The 20,344-nt window shown below is 37.4% G+C and overlaps 1 protein-coding gene across 1 annotated transcript; it reads right to left on the bottom strand.

Moving 5' to 3' along the window:
* Nucleotides 1-7,311: 7,311 nt before the first annotated feature.
* On the bottom strand, nucleotides 7,312-7,956 carry LOC120221368 (mitochondrial import inner membrane translocase subunit Tim9-like). Its single transcript, XM_039218732.1, has one exon. The coding sequence runs from the start codon at nucleotides 7,862-7,864 to the stop codon at nucleotides 7,595-7,597; it is 270 nt and encodes an 89-aa protein (XP_039074663.1). The 5' UTR covers nucleotides 7,865-7,956; the 3' UTR covers nucleotides 7,312-7,594.
* Between the last annotated feature and the right edge of the window lie 12,388 nt (nucleotides 7,957-20,344).

The raw sequence follows: 20,344 nt of genomic DNA, 5'->3' as shown, positions 1-20,344 counted from the left end.
GGCAGAAGAACCTTAGAGGCAACAAAGATGCTGAGCAAATGGATTTTTCCTATTCCTCTTGCTTTGCTAGTCTTTCTTTTTTTTCTTTGGAGTCCTTCTTTGTTTCCTATTCTTCTTTCTCTGCTGTACTAATTCAGCCAGAAGTGTTCTACTTTTCTTCTTTTATGTAGGGGTATCAACAAAAGTTTTTGGTTGATAATTCTTTTCTATTTCTAATGAAAAACATTTAAACCCTTACAATGAAACCTCATATAAGCAGTAAAATAAAAGGCTTCTTCAGGCATCATACATCTATTCCTTATTTCAACAGATATTTGTTGAGTTTCTACAAAATGCGAGATGTTTATTAATATTTTATATGTTTACTTAGTCCTAAATCCCATGTAATCTCCACTCTTAGGAAAAAGCTGACTTTATGTGCTCCCCAACCAACATTCCAGAGGCCCAATTTAAAGTAGCATCTTCTACAACTTTGACATTTCTTTTTGGCTGTAGTCTCTGTAGTTTCCCACACTGTGAACAAAATGGAAAGAACACTCAAAGCCACATTCTTTTGCATGACCTTTTTTTCTAAATTACTTCTCTGGAGAAAGAAAAAAAAACATTTCTCTTCCTTCCTATAAACTCATTACCACAGCAGATCCTAAAACCAACTTATTCCCCTTTGAAATTTTATTTTTAATTTTTGCCTTTTAAAATTACACAGATATATATATATATATATACATATATAGATCTATATATAGATCTATATAGATATACCAGTTTTCCCCAGTTGAGAGGCTTTCTTAAAGTTCAATGTGGCTTGCTCCTAAATTCCCATCTCCTATCCTACATGTTCACCTGTGAAGAGGTGCCTGCAGACATGGTCTCTGCAACTTCATGACAAGATCATGTTTTCAGTCAAGATCATGGTTTCAGAAAAACCCACTTGCTAAAGCTAATATAGAACCCCAGTACATTAAACAAGTAGTAGTAAAGCTCATTGTCCCTTTGGCTTTCTCAACCTTCACCAAGACTCTGAAACATAGATAAAAGCCATTGGTTTTTGTGTTCTAATATCCTTGTGCTGTATATAAATTCAATGAATTCTGGACACATTAGAAATTATCTTGTTCAAGTCATTTGGCTGGTCTACCTCTGATCCTCGGTCTCCCTTTGTGTTCTAAAGCTAAACATCTACCGACTAATTTTTGTTCAAAAAGAATGGAGTTACTATTATTTTTTACCTTATAACTAATTCTATTAGTTTTTGTCTTTTGTAAGTTACACTACGATTTGTAGATTAATTAACTTTTACAAATATCTGACTAATTTTATAAGGCAAATATTTCCTAATTTGCTTCTAACAGCTTTGGATTAGCTCATTGTGAATACGGATATCCCTATTTTAGAGCTGTGCTTTCTAAAACAGAAAACGATTTTGGAGCACAATTTAAAAGATCACATCAAGATTTATAAATAGATATGGCAAGATTTTTCACACTGAATAGAGAAATGCTGAGCCAAATAGGTTGAGTCAATTGAATAAAGTATGAAAATTTTTCAATAGTTGAAATAATCTGCTATGTTACTATTGGTCTACTTTTCACTAGATGTTAGAATTAAAACACAGTTTTTTGATTCATAGTGTATTTACAGGGACTGGATCATGCCACATTTATATCTTATGATTAAACTAATTAAACTATGAACTTATGAAAGTTATTTTCATAAATATAAGTTCCAATTCAACTAAATAAACACTGAGAAATTTTAAATGATTCCTTTTTTTAAACTTTTTTAAGTTTACTTATTTTTGAGAGAGTGGGGAGGAGCAGAGAGAAAGGAATGGTGACCCCGATGTGACTAGAAACCGATTTAGCTAAGAGACGGTGTTAACTTAAGAACTGCAGAAAGCCATGGAACTACTAAATCTCTACCAAAAACCCACAGGACTTCTCTCTCTCCTGACAAAGCAAAACTATATTAGGATTCGCTGCCATGGAACTTTTGAGAGCATCATTATGAGAGACTCCCTATCTCCAGAACACAAACAATACATTCATGTATTACAATCATTGGGAAAGACGGCTGGCACTACCCTCAATCAGAAAACACTTCTTAAGTTATTAATGATTAATCAGCAACACTGCCTTTGGTTTCTGCAAGCAAGAAACCTTTGACTTAGATATTTGGGAACGAGTAGGGAAAAGATAAAAAGCCCAAGTTTCTGAGGAACCTAATGTTCCCCCTGAGGTAATTCTTACTTGGTCCACTGTCTGTACTGCCCTTCTCTCCTTGAGCTTGGATGATGTATATGAAGATGTAGACACCCCCCAAAAAAGGAAAGTCCTGAGCCTTTTAATAGTCAGTGCCTTAGGTGCAGATGGCTATCCCCCTCCCTCTAAAAACATCACCAGCTGGTTCTGATAAAACCCTCTCCTCAGTGCAAAAGTGCCTTAAGGAAGCTGGTGAATTCCACCTATTTCCCATGGTCAGCCAAAGTGGACAATACATCTCCAAAGGCCTGCTCTTTCAAATAGCAAAATTCAGTCCAACTGTATGGTCTCCACAGCCCTTTTACAATTGGCATTTTAGAAACTATTTGTGGTACTTATTCCAAGTGTGCCTGAGACTGGGGCTCTCTTATAAAAACCATTTTGACCCCAGCCCAATATGCTGTTTATGCCCAAGAATTTCATGACGCGCACACTTGCTCAGATGCAGAATCTAAATGCCGCCCTCCCAATATCCTTCAAACGATTGTCTGGCACAGAGCAATAGGTCCAACCAAGACAACAAACCCAGCTTCCAATCATTGTCAGAGAGCAATGCACTGGAAATGTGCGACGTCTTTGACACAGGCCATCCCTAATGAAGGAACTCTAACTTTCTCACTGTTTCTCCTACTACACTCTGGGTACTCTAACTATATGTGCAGGCTTCTCCCTCATTCCTTTCCTGGGTCAATGTCTGTCATAAGTAGAACCAGCTGTTTCTGGTTAGTCTACCTTTGGATGGAGACTTGAAGAAATATTCCCAAGCAGCTGCAGAAACTCCTTTTGGTTCAAGGAGTTTCTTGTCTTCTCTAGCCAGAGACGTGGAGTGCCTAATTCCACTTGTTGGTGGAGAAAAAAAATCTTTATCTGCTCATCCGTCTGAATTGACAGGCTTTAAGACCAGGAGAACTCTTTTTCTACCCTGGGTGCTTTTATCTGCCTGCAGGCTTCCTGGCCACACCTCTTCTTCCTTCCCCCTCCTCCTGCTTAAGTAGCACCTGGAGTGCAGCCAGCATTATCTGCTCTTCAAGGCCTCAAGGCAGTGTCAGCTGCTCCTCCTTACATTGTCAGGAACAGAAAATACCTCTAGAAATGGATTTCCTCACTGGTTCCCTGGGAAAAAAACTGACAATGATAAACTTTTAAGGAGATACAGATGAAAAGTAATTAAGATACACATAGCCTTTAAATTATCAGAATTAAATAATAAAACTTTATTCTACCTAGGCTTACGAAAGGTAGATAAGCTCATGAATACCTCTGTTGCAATTAGTTAACAAAAAATAGCTTGAAATGATGATTAATTTTGTCTGTCTCACTTTTCATGGGTAATTGTGTAAGGTTTTTGAGTGAAAAAAGACTTTAAGGCAAAAGGTTCCACAGAAGGAGTTGTATTGCCTGCATGCACCCTTGGCCAAAGCAAGAGAATTTATGGGGACAGTTTTATTGCCTGTGTCCCCGGGCAAGGTTCCGTGACTCCAGAGAGAGGGGAGTAGGGGAAGTCTTGGCCTGGTTGGGTGGTGGTGGTGGTGTTATAGCCTGTTAGTGGGGTTCAGATAACAGGGGCAGTCTCTTGACTGGAAAGTCCAGGGTTGGAAGATTTAAATTTCTGTTTCCCGCCAATGGGGTAACTGCCACTGATGTAGTGGCGGGAAGGTCAGCCATCTTAAGAAGGCCAGCCATCCTAAGAAGTGATGGGAAGGTCAGCCATCCCAAGAAGTTCTGCCATTCTGTGGTGTCTCTGCCCCACCTCTCAGCTGGCCCAACAAATTGTATATACGGCTTTCAGGGTCTTTGATAACCTGAAACTTTAAGTTTTTGCTTAGATGATAAATTGTATTAAATTCGTGGGACATTTAGGTCTCTTCCAAGTCAAATGGAACGCCAAAGTAGTGCTTGCGAAACATAGGTTTGTGCTTTTGGCTTATGGCAAAAAAACTAAGGATATTTAAATCTATTTAAAAACATGCTTTAGGAGGCACCTGGGTGGCTCAGTGATTGAGCATCCGACTTCAGCTCAGGTCATGATCTCACGGTTTATGGGTTCGAGCCCCGCATCAGGCTCTGTGCTGACAGCTTGCTCAGAGCCTAGAGCCTGCTTCGGATTCTGTGTCTCCTTCTCTCTCTGTCCCTCCCCCATTCATGCTCTGTCTCTCTCTGTCTCTCAATAATAAATAAATGTGAAAAAAAAATTTGTAAAAATTTAAAAAACATGCTTTCTACTTAATGAATTCATAAATTTGCCATCTAAAAAATTTCTGATGTAACAGTTCCCAATCAGTTACTACTTAGTTTTCACTGGAAACTAAAGTTTCTAAGAGTTAAAATTCTGCTATATGTAATTAAGACTAATGGAAATTTAAAAAGTACCTGTATATAAAAATAGGAGCTATGTAAAAAAGTTGTAAAAAATGGAAATAGAATTTTATCAAAGATAATGTTCTAGTAGATAAAATCATTTCTCAAGAATTTTACTCACTTTATGAAGCCTCAGATAATCATTACCATCAAAACTGGTGAGCTTTAACCAAACAATGTAACCTTACCGTAAATGAGACCAAACAGATCATTGGCCACTGTCTGAATGTCAGTTGCTATCCCCTGATTCCTTCCCAGCAGGAACAGACCCCCAGGGCCTCAAGTAATTTGGCAAACTGAAGTTAAAGTTTACCTTGTGTTTGGTGAACACAAACACATAACCTTATCTCTAGATGCCTAGTCAGATGTTATTTTTGCCTCAGTTCATACAATAGAAAACACCAAAGCAGTTATTCAACACCTTTTACATGCTATTGCAGGGTGGGGCATCCCTCACACAATCAGACGGATAACAGCCCAGCCTATGTCTCCTCTTCATTTCATGACTTCCGTGCCCTACGGAACATCTGACATATTACAGGTATCCCTTATAACCCACAAGGCCAAGCAATTGTAAAACAAGCACATAATATCCTCAAAAACATGTTAAAAAAAAACAAAACAAAAAAGGGGGAATTACCTCTGGCTGTCTACCTTACAACCTCAACTCCTCCTCAACTATGCTATGATCACTCTTAACTTTTTAAATCTTAATTCTCAAGAACTAACTGCAGCTGAGCAACAGTCTTCAAAACCAAATAAACCCTCTCACCCTACAGTGCTATACAAAACCCCTGAAGGGGGGCCCACATGGACTGGGCCCACTAAACTTCTCACCTAGGGTAGAGGATATGCTTGTGTTCTTTCAGATTCCAGACCTCTGTGGATTCCCTCTCAGTTGGTGAATCCTTACCATGGCATGGTGGAGACCCCAGGGTTTCTTCCAATGAACCACAACTTCCAGAGAATGACTCTGAATAAGTAACCACCACTCCCCTTTTACAAGATGGAAGAAGCCCCTTCACTGACCCCCCCCATCCTGAAGCCACTCCACAAACACAAGTCCTTGCCTCTGACGTAACATGGGGAAGCATTAAATGCATGTCTTATCAGGTCTGCATCCTCTTGCAACACAATGATATTGCATATACTCCTGATTTGCATCTGATGGCCATGATCTCCATCACTGCCAGGAATTCGATACGGGTAACCCTGATTCTTCTCCTTACCCTCCTTTGTCCAGGCCAAGTTCAATATTCATATCAGGCTCATCTTACTCCACCTATATCTGACAGCTGAGTTCATGGGAGGAGCCAATCCTAACCCACCTTTCCAAACTAAGCAAAAGCATTGGCTTGCTATGCCCTAATATTTCATGTAAATTGAAATATTAACATGTCTTGGGCCTCCCTACACAACTATCACTTTGCATGGACCACTATTTGTGTCCCTTCTCCCTATATTCTCTTAGCTACCTCTACTTCACAGATCAAACAAATAAGAAATAATTATAACATCTCTACTTCCCAAGACAGGTTCATGTCCTGCATACATAGTAGTAAGATTACCCAATTATCTCTTCTTTATTAGTACTTAGTACATTTTGGCCTGGGTCCCTATTTTCTTTTTAACATTTATTTATTTTTTAGAGACAGAGGGAGACAGAGAGTGCGTGGGGGAGGGGCAGAGAGATAGGAGGGACACAATCTTTTTTTTTTCTTTTAACTATAATGAATTGTTTATTTTGTTGAGTCTTCTAGAGGTTTCAACATTAAAGATAGCGTTAATATTTAGTCTTTGTACTTTCAAAGACACAATTAGTGACTGCAATGTCAAGAGGCCTGTAAAATAAATGGTATTGTTAGTTATATGATGTAATAGCTTCAAAACTAGATGTAATATGGAAAACCTTAGTTTATCAAAGCAGAATACTTCTGGCTTCAAATCCTATGACAAAAGAGAAATTACTTTGATAATGTAAACATATAGGCTAGTTATAATTAGTATTTTCTTAAGTAAAAGTTTAGATTGGTATCAAATGAAATCCATTCATAAGCCAGTTTATTAGTAGGTATTAGTCAACGTACATTTTCCAAACTGCTTGGTATACCTATGCATCAACTAGAATTTCCTGCAGATGTCTGGATTTGTTTTAGGATTCATTTAGCCCTAAGGCACTACTTTAACTTCAGTTCACTTTTTATTGCACTGATCACATGACATGGCTGAGAATACACTCTATATTGTTAGACTCTCTGCTTTTGGACAAAACACAAAACACAGTCTTCAGTAGAGCATAATAGTCAACTCTTAAACATTCTCAAGGTAATCTCAGATGGGATGTTTCCTGAAGATCTATGAAAATATGGTTAGGATAAGAATGTGTAGTTCCCATCCTTACACAAAAAGGGAGGCAAGAAAAGGATCGTGCATTGAAATGATGAGCAAGTAACTATTTTATGTATTTACCAGCAATTTGAGGCAGACATGAATGAACAGGAATACTTGGAGGATGATCGTGCTTGAAAAACACTTCAACGTATCCACAGTCCAGTCAGAATACTATGGTACCATATATAGTATAAACAACTGCTCAGTGATATTCCATTTATTTTACTTCTAGTAATAAAAAAATTTTTTCTATCTCATACATGATTGAACACATATTTTGCTTTAAAATTAACAGTCACAATTGAAGAAACAAAGGTTTATTTTTCTAATGAAGTTACCAAGCTGCTGAATCTTAAGGCCTCAACAAATGTTGCATCTTATTATTTTGATTGAATAAGACCTTCTATTTTGATTATTCCCGGTAAAAAGCAATTTTGTTTCTCCAGTTGTTTTCCATTTGCCAAACAGTCATGACAGGTTAACATGGTGGCTACTGCTTTCAGGGGACTCTGTCAGAGGAGTCCTCTTTCCGTCACAACAGCTGCTGGCAATGTTTAATCTAAAGTCCGGCCATCAGGACTTCTCTATCGTGGTTGGCCGAGGAGTCCTGCTTTGGCTGCCAGGGCTTCATTCTGCTGAATATGATATTCCTGAAATCTCATGGATATTCTCTGTGTCATTTTTAAATATTTCTGTAAGCAATGTTCTGTACAGGTGGTCTCTTCAGGTTTTACTTCTCTTGTTGTGAAGTCTTTAACGCAGTCCAAGAAACAGGTTTCTGTAACTTTATTGCAGGTTCCAAGAAATTCTTTAAACTGTTTTATCTGATCAGATTCTGGTATTTGTGCAGCCATATTCTTTTGCTATGTTTATTAGTCACCTTTTCTGATGCATGAGTTTCCTTTTTGTTCTGGAAAATTAGTTGTCCAACCTTTGCTTGAATGTCTCCGATGAAGCCTGATTTCTTACTTAAGCACAGGCTCTCGCATCCGACACCAGTGCGAGGCTGGGGGGCTGCGCTGCCAGACCAGTCTAGGGGCGGAGGGTCTCCACAATCTTTTTTTAAATTTATTTTTTAATGTTTATTACTGAGAGACAGAGCATAGGTGGGGGAGGGGCAGAGAGAGGAGGAGACATAGAATCTGAAGCAGGCTCCAGGCTCTGAGCTGCCAGCCCAGAGCTCTACATGGGACTAGAACTCAAGAGCCATGAGATGATGACCTGAGCTGAAGTCGGATGCCTAACTGACTGAGCCACCCACGTGCCCCAAGTCCTTTATTGTTTTTATGTAAATATAAAATGGACTATTTCTCCCATAGTCATTTTAGGGAATGATCTCTGTTCATTTGTCCCCTCTCTACATAACAGGGAAAAATAGCGTGCTATTTGCTTTGAGAAATTTTTCCAAGTATCTTTTAAATTTTATTTGTTACTGGGTACTGATTGAAGTTGAGAACAAAGAAAGCATTTACTTGGCATACAGGGAAGATGAGGAACAATTTTAAACATAAGCATCTTCTTGATGATATTCTGTCAATGCACTCTCTTGCTTGTTGATTACTCAGTAATTGTCATTCCTGTGTCTGTCTGAATGTTTTCCATCACCTGCCTTCGCAGATATAGTTCTTCGTCTCTGTGCATGTGGGAACTCTTTCAGTGTTTTAGTATATTCATGGTAGGCCATGTATTAGACAGTTTGATTAACATCTTTTTTATTTATAAAAGAAATGGAATATATTTTAGAAAATAAAAGTATTAGATTCATAAGTTTCAGAAAATGTGGGAAGGGAAAAGTGGAAACATTTGTAATGAACTACAAGGGTAGGGAAAGTATGTGGTTGTTAGGAGAGCAGATGTGGACAGCTTAACTTCCTTGAAAAGGCCTGCAGAGTTTAAATTCTAAAATGAACTAATGAATGACTTTGAGTAAAGCCTTTCCTCTTCCTAGCCGAGTAGAAATAGATTTTGTTCAGATTATACCAAGAGAGCTTGCTTATCTGGCAAAGCTCTGAGCAGTACTATTTCTTTCAAGTTCTCACGGAAGGGAATCTGGGAATTCTTTGGTGGAGATGGATATGCTAATTAGCTTGACTGTAGTATCACTTCACTATGCACACATGTATCAAAACCTCATACTGCATATCTTAAATATACACAATTTTTAGTACAAAATGAAATGAAACTGATAACTTATAAGGTACTTTACTAGGCTGTCAGATTTGAAACAATCTGCTCTTGAATAATGCTAGTCTAGAAAGTAAGCTCCTGCAGTCCTGAGGTCTTTTTAATTTTAGAAAGTTGAACTGAATGAAGAGGACTTAGATTCATATTCTTTAACGTCGCTACATCTCATTCTCCTTTTTCCTTAGAGAAGCACACTATAGAGACATTTAACAAAGACATCAACACTTTCTGATTCTTTGTCAAGCATCCTTTATGGACAGAAGAGATGACAGAATATTCCATAACAGAATATCTTAGTTCCTTTCTCCAGACACTATAGCCATAGAGCTGTGACAGAGAATTTACTGATCTTATTCATGTTCTTTTTTTTTTTAATGTTTAATTATTTTTTTTCTTTTTTTTTAAATTAAAAAAATGTTTATTTTTGAGAGAGAGAGAGACAGACAGACAGATGGAGCATGAGCAGGAGAGGGCCAGAGACAGAAGGAGACACAGCAGGCTCCAGGCTGCTACATAAAGCATAATTTTTTTGTATTCCAAAAATCCTATTTGGGACTCAAATTTCCCTATAGCATCAGCTATTCCCTTCAAAAAAAAAAAGGTTATAAGAATGTTTCATTTGTAGAATTGTTAAGAGAATAAATGTGTGGCCCAGTGGGTTACGCATGGGACTTGGCTCAGGTCATGATCTCACAGATTATGAGTTCGAGCCACGCATCTGGCTCTGAGCCTGGAGCCTGCTTCAGATTCTGTGTCTCCCTCTCTCTCTGCCCCTTCCCTGCTCATACTCTGTCTCTCTTTCCTTCAAAAATAAACATTAAAAAAAAAGAGGAATAAATGTATGGCTGCAGGTCAGTCACTTATAACAGTGTAAATGTTGCTATTTTTCTTCTCTTTTCAGTTTTTGCGAAAGCACTGCATTTGTTTGTAAAAATAATCTTGATAAGGATTAAGATTGAGCAGAAACTTCCCCTCGCTCCCACTGTCAGGGTCTGGGTCCTGGTGACGTGGCTTCACAGGAAGGGGATTGAGAGCTGCAATATACGAGCAACAAAAACTTCAGGAGTCGGGTAATCTAAGAGGGAGATGTGGCGGCGCCTGGGTGGCTTAGTCGGTTAAGCGTCTGACTTTCGCTTAGGTCATGATCTCGCGGTTCGTGGGTTCGGGCCCTGCGTCGGGCTCTGTGCTGACTGCCAGCTCAGAGCCTGGAGCCTGTTTAAGTCTGTGACTCCCTCTCTCTCTGACCCTCCTCTGCTCACGCTCTCTCTCTCCCCTAGAAATAAATAAATAAAAATATATATATATATATAAAAAGAGGGGGATATGAAGTGAATGGATGTGAACAAGGAGGGAAGAACAGGAAGTTGAATAGATCATTAAAGGTGTGTGTTTCCTGCAAATAACTTTTTAAAATAAAACTCAGAATGTTGATCAGCTTTCTCTAGAACCAACAAGTTCATGATGAAAGGATTTTTTTTTAACTAAACTCAAAAAGACATGTAGAGTATACTGTAGGTGAATGGGTAAATCAGCATATCAGTTGCCATGGAAGAAGTTTAACTGCAATAATTCTCGGCTGATAACTGCAGCCAATGCTTTCATATAACTAATGTTTGTTGCGTGCCTTCTATGTGGCAGACATGGGAAAGGACCATTGTAATATTACAGAGGATTCTTAGGAAAAATCCTATTTGGGACTCAAATATCCCCTGAGGCTGGGTTTTTAATTTTCTTTTTTAAGGAAAGGAGTTTTTCTAAAATTACAGGCATTCTTCTATGTGTGATAGGCCAATTGCCACATGACACTTCTTACTCAGAGTGTTTTTGCACAGTTATAAAGGAGAAAAACTAGTGTAGGTAAATCTGATATTTGGTTTGCTTATCCTGATACCTAGCTTTTTATTATATCTGTATGATTCCATGAATACATTAAGGATAATTTTTTGTATTCTAAAAAGAAAAAAAATTTAAAAATGATTTGTAAACCATAACCATGATGTAGGATCTCATGGGTAGAATTCCTAACCGGAACGATAGAGGTTAGTATCCCAGCCCAAGGCAAAATACTCTAACAGGCCAGTGTCCCTTCCCTCTTTTCCCCTTTATAATGGATAGGAAAGATGTGTAAAGTTGGCTGAGACTCGCTTGATTATAATGGCTGGGCTAAACCCCACCGCTTTGTTCATCTAGTCCGAAGAACCAAGGCGAAGGGGCCAGCTCCAGACTGCAGAAACTTTTAGAGTTTTTACGACAAACACATTCAGGCAGTGAAAGAACTGGGACTCCCATCTAAACAATTTTGAACTTTTTCTTCAATATGGAATATAGACTGGATGAAGCTTTCTGGTCAGTTTCTATCCAATGATTTTCTGAATTTTTTCATGCCAATTAAGGAATTTACATAAGGGGACATTCTGTCTCTGCATAGTTTCTAAAGTATGTATGCAGAGACACAGTTTAGGCTTATTTCTAGTCAAAACTGGTAAAAGAAGATTCCAGAGATAGGCAGACATTTAGAGTGTTTTGTCTAAAATAGATTTTAAGATAAAATTTTATTAACTAAATGGAGTTAAAAGAATTTCTAGCAATTGCAGATGTGTATAAAGAAAATCATAGTTAGGGTAAACAGTAATTGAAAATAAGGCTCTTCTATGAAAAAGAACACTGACATATACACATATTTTATTTCCTAATACATTGGTCTTTCTACTGGTCTCATAATATTTTTCATTTAAAAATGGTTTTTATTTCTTTTTATTTATTATTTCTATTTATTTATTTTTTATTTTTAAACTATCCATTCTTGAGAGAGAGAGTGCAAGCGGGAAGAGGCAGAGAGAGAGGGAGACAGAATCCAAAGTGCCTCCAGGCTCTGAGCTGGATCCCCACATGGAGCTTGAACCCACGGACCAGGAGATCAGATACTTAGCTGACCAAGCCACCCAGCCACTCCTAAAAATGTTTTTTTTTTAAATCCTATTAAAAAATGAAAATATATTCATATACATCAAAGCAAAAGCTAATTCTTCATATTTGTCACTTGACCCTAACACAATAAACGGGATACTTTTTTTTGCTTCAGGAATATGTACATTAGTCAGATTCTAAATCATATCTACACACTCTCACTGGTATTTTATTAGTGGATGTAGTTTTAAAAAATATGACCTTGAATTGACAATATTTTATAAAACATTAAATAAAATCATTTTTAAATTGTATATTTTAGATAATAACTTGGAGATTGTTGCAAACTTTGTTTGCTTTTCTCTGTGAACCATATTTTCTTTTTCTTAGTTGAGAAAAAAATTTCTCTCCAAGTGTTAAGGTTTTTGATAAGCTTACTAATACTTCTAAGAGAAGATATTAATTCTATTTTTCTTTTTGCATGGAAATATGTAAATATTTCAGTCTAGACATTTTCATAGATATCATTTCTTATACCCATGTAGAGTATTTATTTATGAAAATGCTTTTATAACCAAAGGTTAAATAAGTTGCTTTAACTGATGATATTTTGCAATGATGTGCCCTATTTAGATGATGCAAAATTATAAACTTTTTGACTTTATTCTCTTCAAGTAGAAATTATAAATCCATCTAAAATATGGGCTCAATGTGTTTGAACATAAGCAACCATCAAGTTAATATAGGCTGCTATACACCTAAGATGTTACAGAAAAATTCAATGATAACCACAAACCAAAAACTTACAATAATAGAAAAACAATAAAGAGAAAGAAATCCAAGCACAACAGTAAAGAAATCCATCAAACCACAGGGGAAACAGCAGGAGGAGAATAGAGAATGGGTTCCCTAAGTGACTTCCCTGGAAGATGGTGGAATAGAAGGAAACTAAGCACACCTCATCCCATGGATACAACTAGATAACACCCAAAATGACCTGAAGACTGACAGAAGAAGCTCCACAACTAAATGTAGAGATGAGGCCACATCGAAGACTGTAGGAAGAGTAGAGACGTGTTCAGGAGTTAAACAGACCCACAGGACTGTCCATAGGAGGGAGGGATGCTGCAGGTACAGAGTAGAGAAAACCAAGCTCTTAAACTGGGAGCCCACATGAGGAATATAAATCCTCATAACATTTGGCTTTGAAACCTATAGAGGCCAACTTTCATGAGTTCTTACAACCAGTGGGACTTACAACCTGGTACTTTAAAAATCAGCTGGCTTGGCTCTGGGAGAGTCTGGAGAGCAAGATGAAACTGAGTCCCTGCTCTTAAACAGATAGCCTATAAAACAGTCTGCAGAGATACAGCATAGAAGCAGCGGTTTGAAAACTGCCTGAGACACACAGGAGGGAGAGTTATTTACTAATTTCAGAGCATGCGCTGGAAGGACAGAGAACTTTGGGAGATTTCCTCAGAAACAAAGGAGCTGACAGGCACCATTTCCCTACCCTGTCCCCCAGCATAGAAAATATGAATATCTGAAAGAAACAGTGTGGCACTGACACTCCCTACCTAACTTTACCTGACTTGCTAAAAGTGTTGCTCTGCCCCCACATGCACTGCCCTTCAGTGGACTGCACTCTACAGCCAGGCATGCATCAGTCCCCAAGCTGGAGGGCTCCTTCTGCAGAGGACAAGCAGCAAACAAACTTGCTAACATTTCCACACCCCACACATTGCAGATGTACTCCCTCCAGTACACTCTTATCCAGAGCCTGGGTAAAGTAGTGCCACAGGACTGGCAAGGTGCAAGCAGCCCCAACAGGGACCAGACCCACCTCAAAGCAATTCCTGCCCTAGGAAGAAGGGAAGATAACCATGCACTCCAGTCTGACTGTGGACCCAGCAGTTGGGGTGGGGACTGTTAGTCTGACTGCAGCCTCTGCACACCAATGAAAGCTTCTAAGGGGACAACACAGAAAAAAGCACCCTGAACTTTGCTGCTATTGCATCTCTGGCAAATGTCTAGCCTGGATGCAACTGAAGACCAAGGTGACCCCAGTCTGTCCTAACACCACAGGGATCAAACACTGCCCACAACAGTCAAAGAGAGCCATTGCAGATGACTGTACTGAAGAAAAAGTGGCTCAGAAATAACAGTAGAGTGCACACAACACATATAAGAGGCAGCCCTGACATACTAGGTTCTGGTTAACAAGAGACCCTGCACGGCTGAGCACTATGGGACCTCTTCTTCATAAAACTATTACCTTCAGGAACAGTGGATGTGGCTGACTTTCCTAACACATAGAAATGGACACAGAGATCAGAAAAAATGAGAAGACATAGTAATATGTCCCAAATGAAAGAATAGAACAAAATCACAGCAAGGACCTAAGCAAAATGAAGATAAATATTATGCCTGATAGAGAATTTTAAGGAATGATCATAAAGATACTCATTGGACTTGAAAAAAGAGTGGAGGACCTCTTTAACAAGGAGATAAAAAACAACCAGAGAAGAAGAATGTAATAAAAGAAATTAAAATTATATTAGATGGAATAAATACTAGACTAGAGGAAGAAGAAAAATGAATCAGTGACCGTGACATGGAGGACAGAGTAAAAGAAAGGAATCAAGCTGAACAGGTGAGAAAAAAAATAATCAGCAATGAGAATAGATTTAGGGAACCTGGCAACACCATCAAGAGTAATAACATTCACATTATAGGGATACCAGAAGGAAAAGATAGGAGATGGGCCCCAAAAATTTATTTGAAGAAATAGTAGCTGAAGTAGATTTAGAGGGAACATGCCTCAACATAATGAAAGCCATATATGGAAAAACTCAGCTAACAACATACTTAATGTTGAAAAGCTGAGATCATATTCCCTAAGGTCAGGAACAAGATAAAATATCCACTCTCACCACCTTTTTTCAACATAGTACTTAAAGTTGTAGCCACAGGAATTAGATAAGCAAAAGGAATCAATAACCGCCAAACTGGTAAGAGAGAAGCAAAATTTTCATGATTTGCAGAAGACATGATAACATAGACATAAGATAGACAACCCTAAAGCCTCCACCAAAATACTACTAGAAATGATTAATGAATTGAATAAGGTCAAAGGAGACAAAATCAATGTACAGAGATCTGGTGCATTCCTATACATTAATAATGAAGCAGCAGAAAGAGAATTTAAGACAAAAAATCCCATTTACAATTACACCAAAATTATTAAGATGTCTTGGAATAAAAGTAAGCAAGGAAGTAAAAGACTTGTACTCTGTAAACTATGAAAATTGATGAAAGAATTTGAAGATGACATGAAGAATTGAAAGACATACCATGTTCATGGATTGGAAGAAAAAATATTCTTAAAATACCCATAGTACCCAAACCAATATATTTAATAAAATCTCTGTGAAAATACCAACAGCATTTTTCAAAGATGAAGAAAAAACAACCCTAAAATTTGTATAGAACCAGTGAAGACCCAGAACAGACAAAGCAATCTTAAAAAGAAAAGCAAAAGCACAATTCCAGATTTTAGGTTGTACTACAAAGCTGTAGTAATCAAAACACTATGGTACTGGCACAAATGTAGACACATAGATGAATGGAATAGGATAGAAAACCCTGGGGGGAAAAGCCATAATTATATGATCAATTAATCTGTGACAAAGGAGGCACAAAAATGCAATTGGAAAAAAGTTTCTTCAACAAATGGTGCTGGGAAAACTGGAAAGCTACATGCGAAAGAATGAAACTGGACCACTTTCTTACTCCATGTCCAAAAATAAACTCAAAATGGATTAAGTACCTAAATGTGAAACCTTAAACCATAAAAATGGCAGAAGAGGTCACAAGTAGTAATCTTTCTGACATTGGACATAGCAATATTTTTCTAGATATATCTCCTAAAGAAAGGGAAACAAAGCAAAAACAAACTATTGGAACTTCAATAAAATAAAAGACTTCTGTGCAACAAAGGAAACAACGAAGAAAATAAAAGACATCCCACTGAATGGGAAGGAGATTTATAAATGACATATCTAATAAAGGTTTAGCATCCAAAATATATAAAGAACTGATACAATGCAACATCAAAAACATAACAATAATAATCAATTTCAAAATGGGCAGAAGGGGGCCGCCTGAATGGCTAAGTCAGTTGAGCATCTGACTTAGGCTCAGGTCATGATCTCGTGGTTTGTGAGTTCACGCCCCGCATCAGCTCTTTGCTTACAGTTCAGAGCCTGAACCCAGCTTTGGATTATGTGTCTCTCTCTCTGTGCTCCTCCCCTGCTCACACCCTGTCTCTCTCTCTCTCTCAAGAATAAATAAAGATTAATTTCTTTTTTTAAATGGGCAGAAGGTATGAACAGACATTTCTTCAAAGACAACCAAATGGCCAACAGACCCATGAAAATATGCTCAACATCACTCATCAGGGAAGTTTAAATCAATACTACAATGAGATATTACCTCACACTTGTCAGAATACTTAAAATTAAAAACACAAGAATCAAGAAGTATTGGAAAGGATGTGGAGAAAAAGGAAATTCTATGCCCTGTTGGTGGGGATACAAACTGATACAGCCACCGTAGAAGATAATATGGATGTGCCTCAAAAAATTAAAACTGGGTGTACTTTATAATCCAGTAATCCTACTACTGGGTATTTACCCAAAGAATATGAAAACACTAACTCAAAAAAATGCATGCACTCTTATGTTTAATGCAACATTATCTACAACAGCAAAATTATGGAAACAGTCCCACTGTCCACTGACTGATGAATGAATAAAAAGTGGTGTGTGTGTGTGTGTGTGTGCACGCGCGTGTGTGCACACAATGGAATATTACTCAGCCATAAAAAAGAAATGAAATCTTGTCATGTGCAATGACGTGGATCGAGCTAGAGAGTAATGCTAGGTGAAATAAGTCAGCTAAAGAAAGACAGATACCATATGATTTCACTCATATGTGGAATTTAAGAAACAAAACAAGTGAACAATGTGGAAAAAAAAAGATGAACCAAAACAGATTCTTAACTATAGAGAACAAACCAATAAACAGATGGTTACCAGAAAGGAGGTGGGTGGGGGGATGGGTGAAATAGGTGAAAAAAATTAAGAATACACTTATCGTGAAAGGTACTTGGTTATATATGAATTGTTGAATCACTATATTGTATACCTGAAACTAATATAACATTATATGTTAACTACACTGGAATTAAAAACTAATATGAGTTCAGTCAAAAGACTATCCCTAACCTGAAGATATTCCCAAGTACATTTAACAAATTGTAATTCTATGTTTTGTACACCCCTTTAACTCTATTTATTGAGTACTTCTTATTCTTCTGTTTCTAACTTTCATTTGAAGTTTAAAATCTTCCTATTAGCAATGTTTGTTTCCCTAAAAAATATTTTTAAATATTTACAACATTGTCAAAGTAAATACAACCAAAATTTAAGGTACACCTTACCAGAAACTAACATACATGTCAAGTATACTTCAATTATATATATATATATATTAATATATAAAGGTATGCCTTTATAATAGTTTCAAAACAAGAACATAATGCTTATGTTGATTTACAAAGAATTTTTCAAAGCCTCAAACATTTCTAAAATGTGATTAATAAAGGGTAAAGAAAGTAAATACCACTTTAACATAATTTTTACATTTAATATTAGCTCCATAACAAAATGTAATTTATCTATATATACATCTATGTGTGTCAGTGTATGTATATGCAATATTGCTAACTAATTACAAATTTTATTTTATAAATTTTTTTATGTTTTATTTATTTCTAGGAGAGAGAGAGAGACAGGGTGAGCAGCGTGAGCGTGAGTCAGAGAGAGAGGGAGTCACAGACTGAAACAGGCTCCAGTCTCTGAGCTGGCAGTCAGCACAGAGCCCGACGTGGGGCTCGAACCCACGAACTGCGAGATCACGACCTAAGCGAAAGTCGGACACTTAACCGACTAAGCCACCCAGGCGCCCCTACAAATTTTATTTTAAATAGGGTAGTGTCTTTGTATATATATATTTGTTACTTGTGAACATAACCACTTCCAAGTACATTTTAGTTCAATACTTTCTCAATTTAGTGAGAATATTATTTTTACCATGACTATGTTCTATAAAAATTTATGTTCCTGGGGCGCCTGGGTGGCTTAGTCGGTTAAGCGTCCGACTTTCGCTTTGGTCATGATCTCTTGGTTTGTGGGTTCGTGCCCCGCGTCGGGCTCTGTGCTGACTGCCGGCTCAGAGCCTGGAGCCTGTTTCAGTCTGTGACTCCCTCTCTCTCTGGCCCTCCCCTGCTCACGCTGTCTCTCTCTCTCTCTCTCTCCTAGAAATAAATAAAACATTTTAAAAAAAAATTTATGTTCCTATGATCACTGCAAAACAAAACAAAACAGAACAAAAACTTCAACAGAGAATTTCTAAATGTAATCCACCCTACTATTCATACTAGTATTAGATCTTTTACCACTGGTGAAATAACTCCAAAGTATTTCTTTTGATTTCAGGATTGATTGAAAAACAAATTGAACTTTTCTCAGAATTAACAAAATAGATTTCAAATAAGTATGTAATGACCCTAACATAAAACTTGGGACGGTTTAACTTTGTAAAATCCCATTTCTGCTAATAAAATTAACACATTAAGAGTTATAACTTCCTAATACATATTTGAACAAAAAGAAACTTAGAATAAAAAGTGAGTAATGTTAACTTAGAAAACTTTGACTTGATGTGAATGAAAATCCATGCTTTGCTGAATGATATGTAAGCTTTCTGAAGCTGCAAGAGGGAAGTTGCCATTTTGAGCAAAGTCTCCTTAAATAAACATTAACTTCTCAAGACTGTTATATTACACAATCCTTCCTCATTTTATGTGGTCCATATCACTGTGGCCTCTTGGGTGAGTCTTATTTGTCAACATTCTCTATAAGGTACGCATCTATTAAAATTCTTGATTAGCAGAAATTCAGTATTTATTTTTTCATCAGCATGAGGTTTTCTTATCTTTTGGTTTGTTTATGCAAAACTTGTTTGTCACAGAATAAAAAGCATTATCAAACAATACATCGAAGGAATTATTTTACTTTTACACATCGCATTAAATTGCAAAAACCCAGTAAGTCATTCATTCAGACCACCCTGTGTCCTGTGGCAGGGCTGCTCATCCTTGATTGCATCTGTTGCACAAAGACCCAAGCTACAATTTCCACCATGTTACATGGTTCAAAAGGACTGACAGCCTGGAAATCAGGCATCTTGCAGATTGTGGCCACAGGGAGGGCACAACTGCCTGTTAACAGCAAGTGGCCATCTGGCACAGGCTAGATTACTTTTCTCACCATTAAAGGAGACTGGAAAGACTTACTTCACTTCAGTCCTGTTCAAACATAGCTTATCGGTGCATCTCCTGCATACTGTCCTTTAAAGTGAGATGCTAATTTAAATCTGTCTAGAAAAGTAAGAAGAGACAGGTTAGCCTCTGTAGGCTTTCATTCTCTGTCACATGTTAAAACATGAAAGTTCTTGGTCATCCATGCATTTGACATTATTAGACAAGAACTTTGCACAAGCGAGTAGAAAAAAATATGGAGTTATACCAAGTTTATCTGGGTGTATTTTAATGCAACTATTAATAACAATATGACAAAATTTAAAATTCTGGGGAAATGCTAAGTTTGATGTAGTGCTGGGTCAACAGGCATGAACTGGAACTGACCACCTTTGCCAAAACCAGACATGTGTCACCCTTGCTCTAGGATAAAATCAGAAAGGACACTGAAGTTTTAAAAGAAAGTAAAATGTGTAAATGTTGTCTAATATTTATAGGTTCATATGACTGAACATATGTAAATACAAGGTTGAAGGTAATTTTTTTAAACAGAACTGTAACGTCTTCTTCAAGGCCCCCTAGTGAGAATATCATTTTGATAGAAGCTCTTCAGTACCTTAGTTGCTATTTGAGCCACATGAATTACCCAGAAGTCAAGGGAGCAGAGTTATCTGACCAAGATATTTTCTGAATTTGCGTATGTTGGCTCACAGATTTAGGCTCATATATCAATCAGTTTTATTTTTCAAGTCAGAGACTCTGGCAAAACTTATGTGGCAACATGAGAATACAGTCATATGCAGACATAATTTTGGCTCAAATTCTTTATCTGAAAATATAGGAAGAGGTTAATGAAGTA

The sequence above is a fragment of the Hyaena hyaena genome, unplaced genomic scaffold (genome assembly GCF_003009895.1).
Source record: "Hyaena hyaena isolate Hyena2069 unplaced genomic scaffold, ASM300989v1 scaffold_776, whole genome shotgun sequence".
NCBI lineage: Eukaryota > Metazoa > Chordata > Mammalia > Carnivora > Hyaenidae > Hyaena > Hyaena hyaena.
Note: the sequence above shows the minus strand (reverse complement) of the source record. Positions and strands in the feature narration are given on the sequence as shown.

What these genes read in the sequence shown, in the direction of transcription:
- LOC120221368 (XM_039218732.1), bottom strand. Translation starts at nt 7,864, where the DNA reads ATGGCTGCACAAATACCAGAATCTGATCAGATAAAACAGTTTAAAGAA.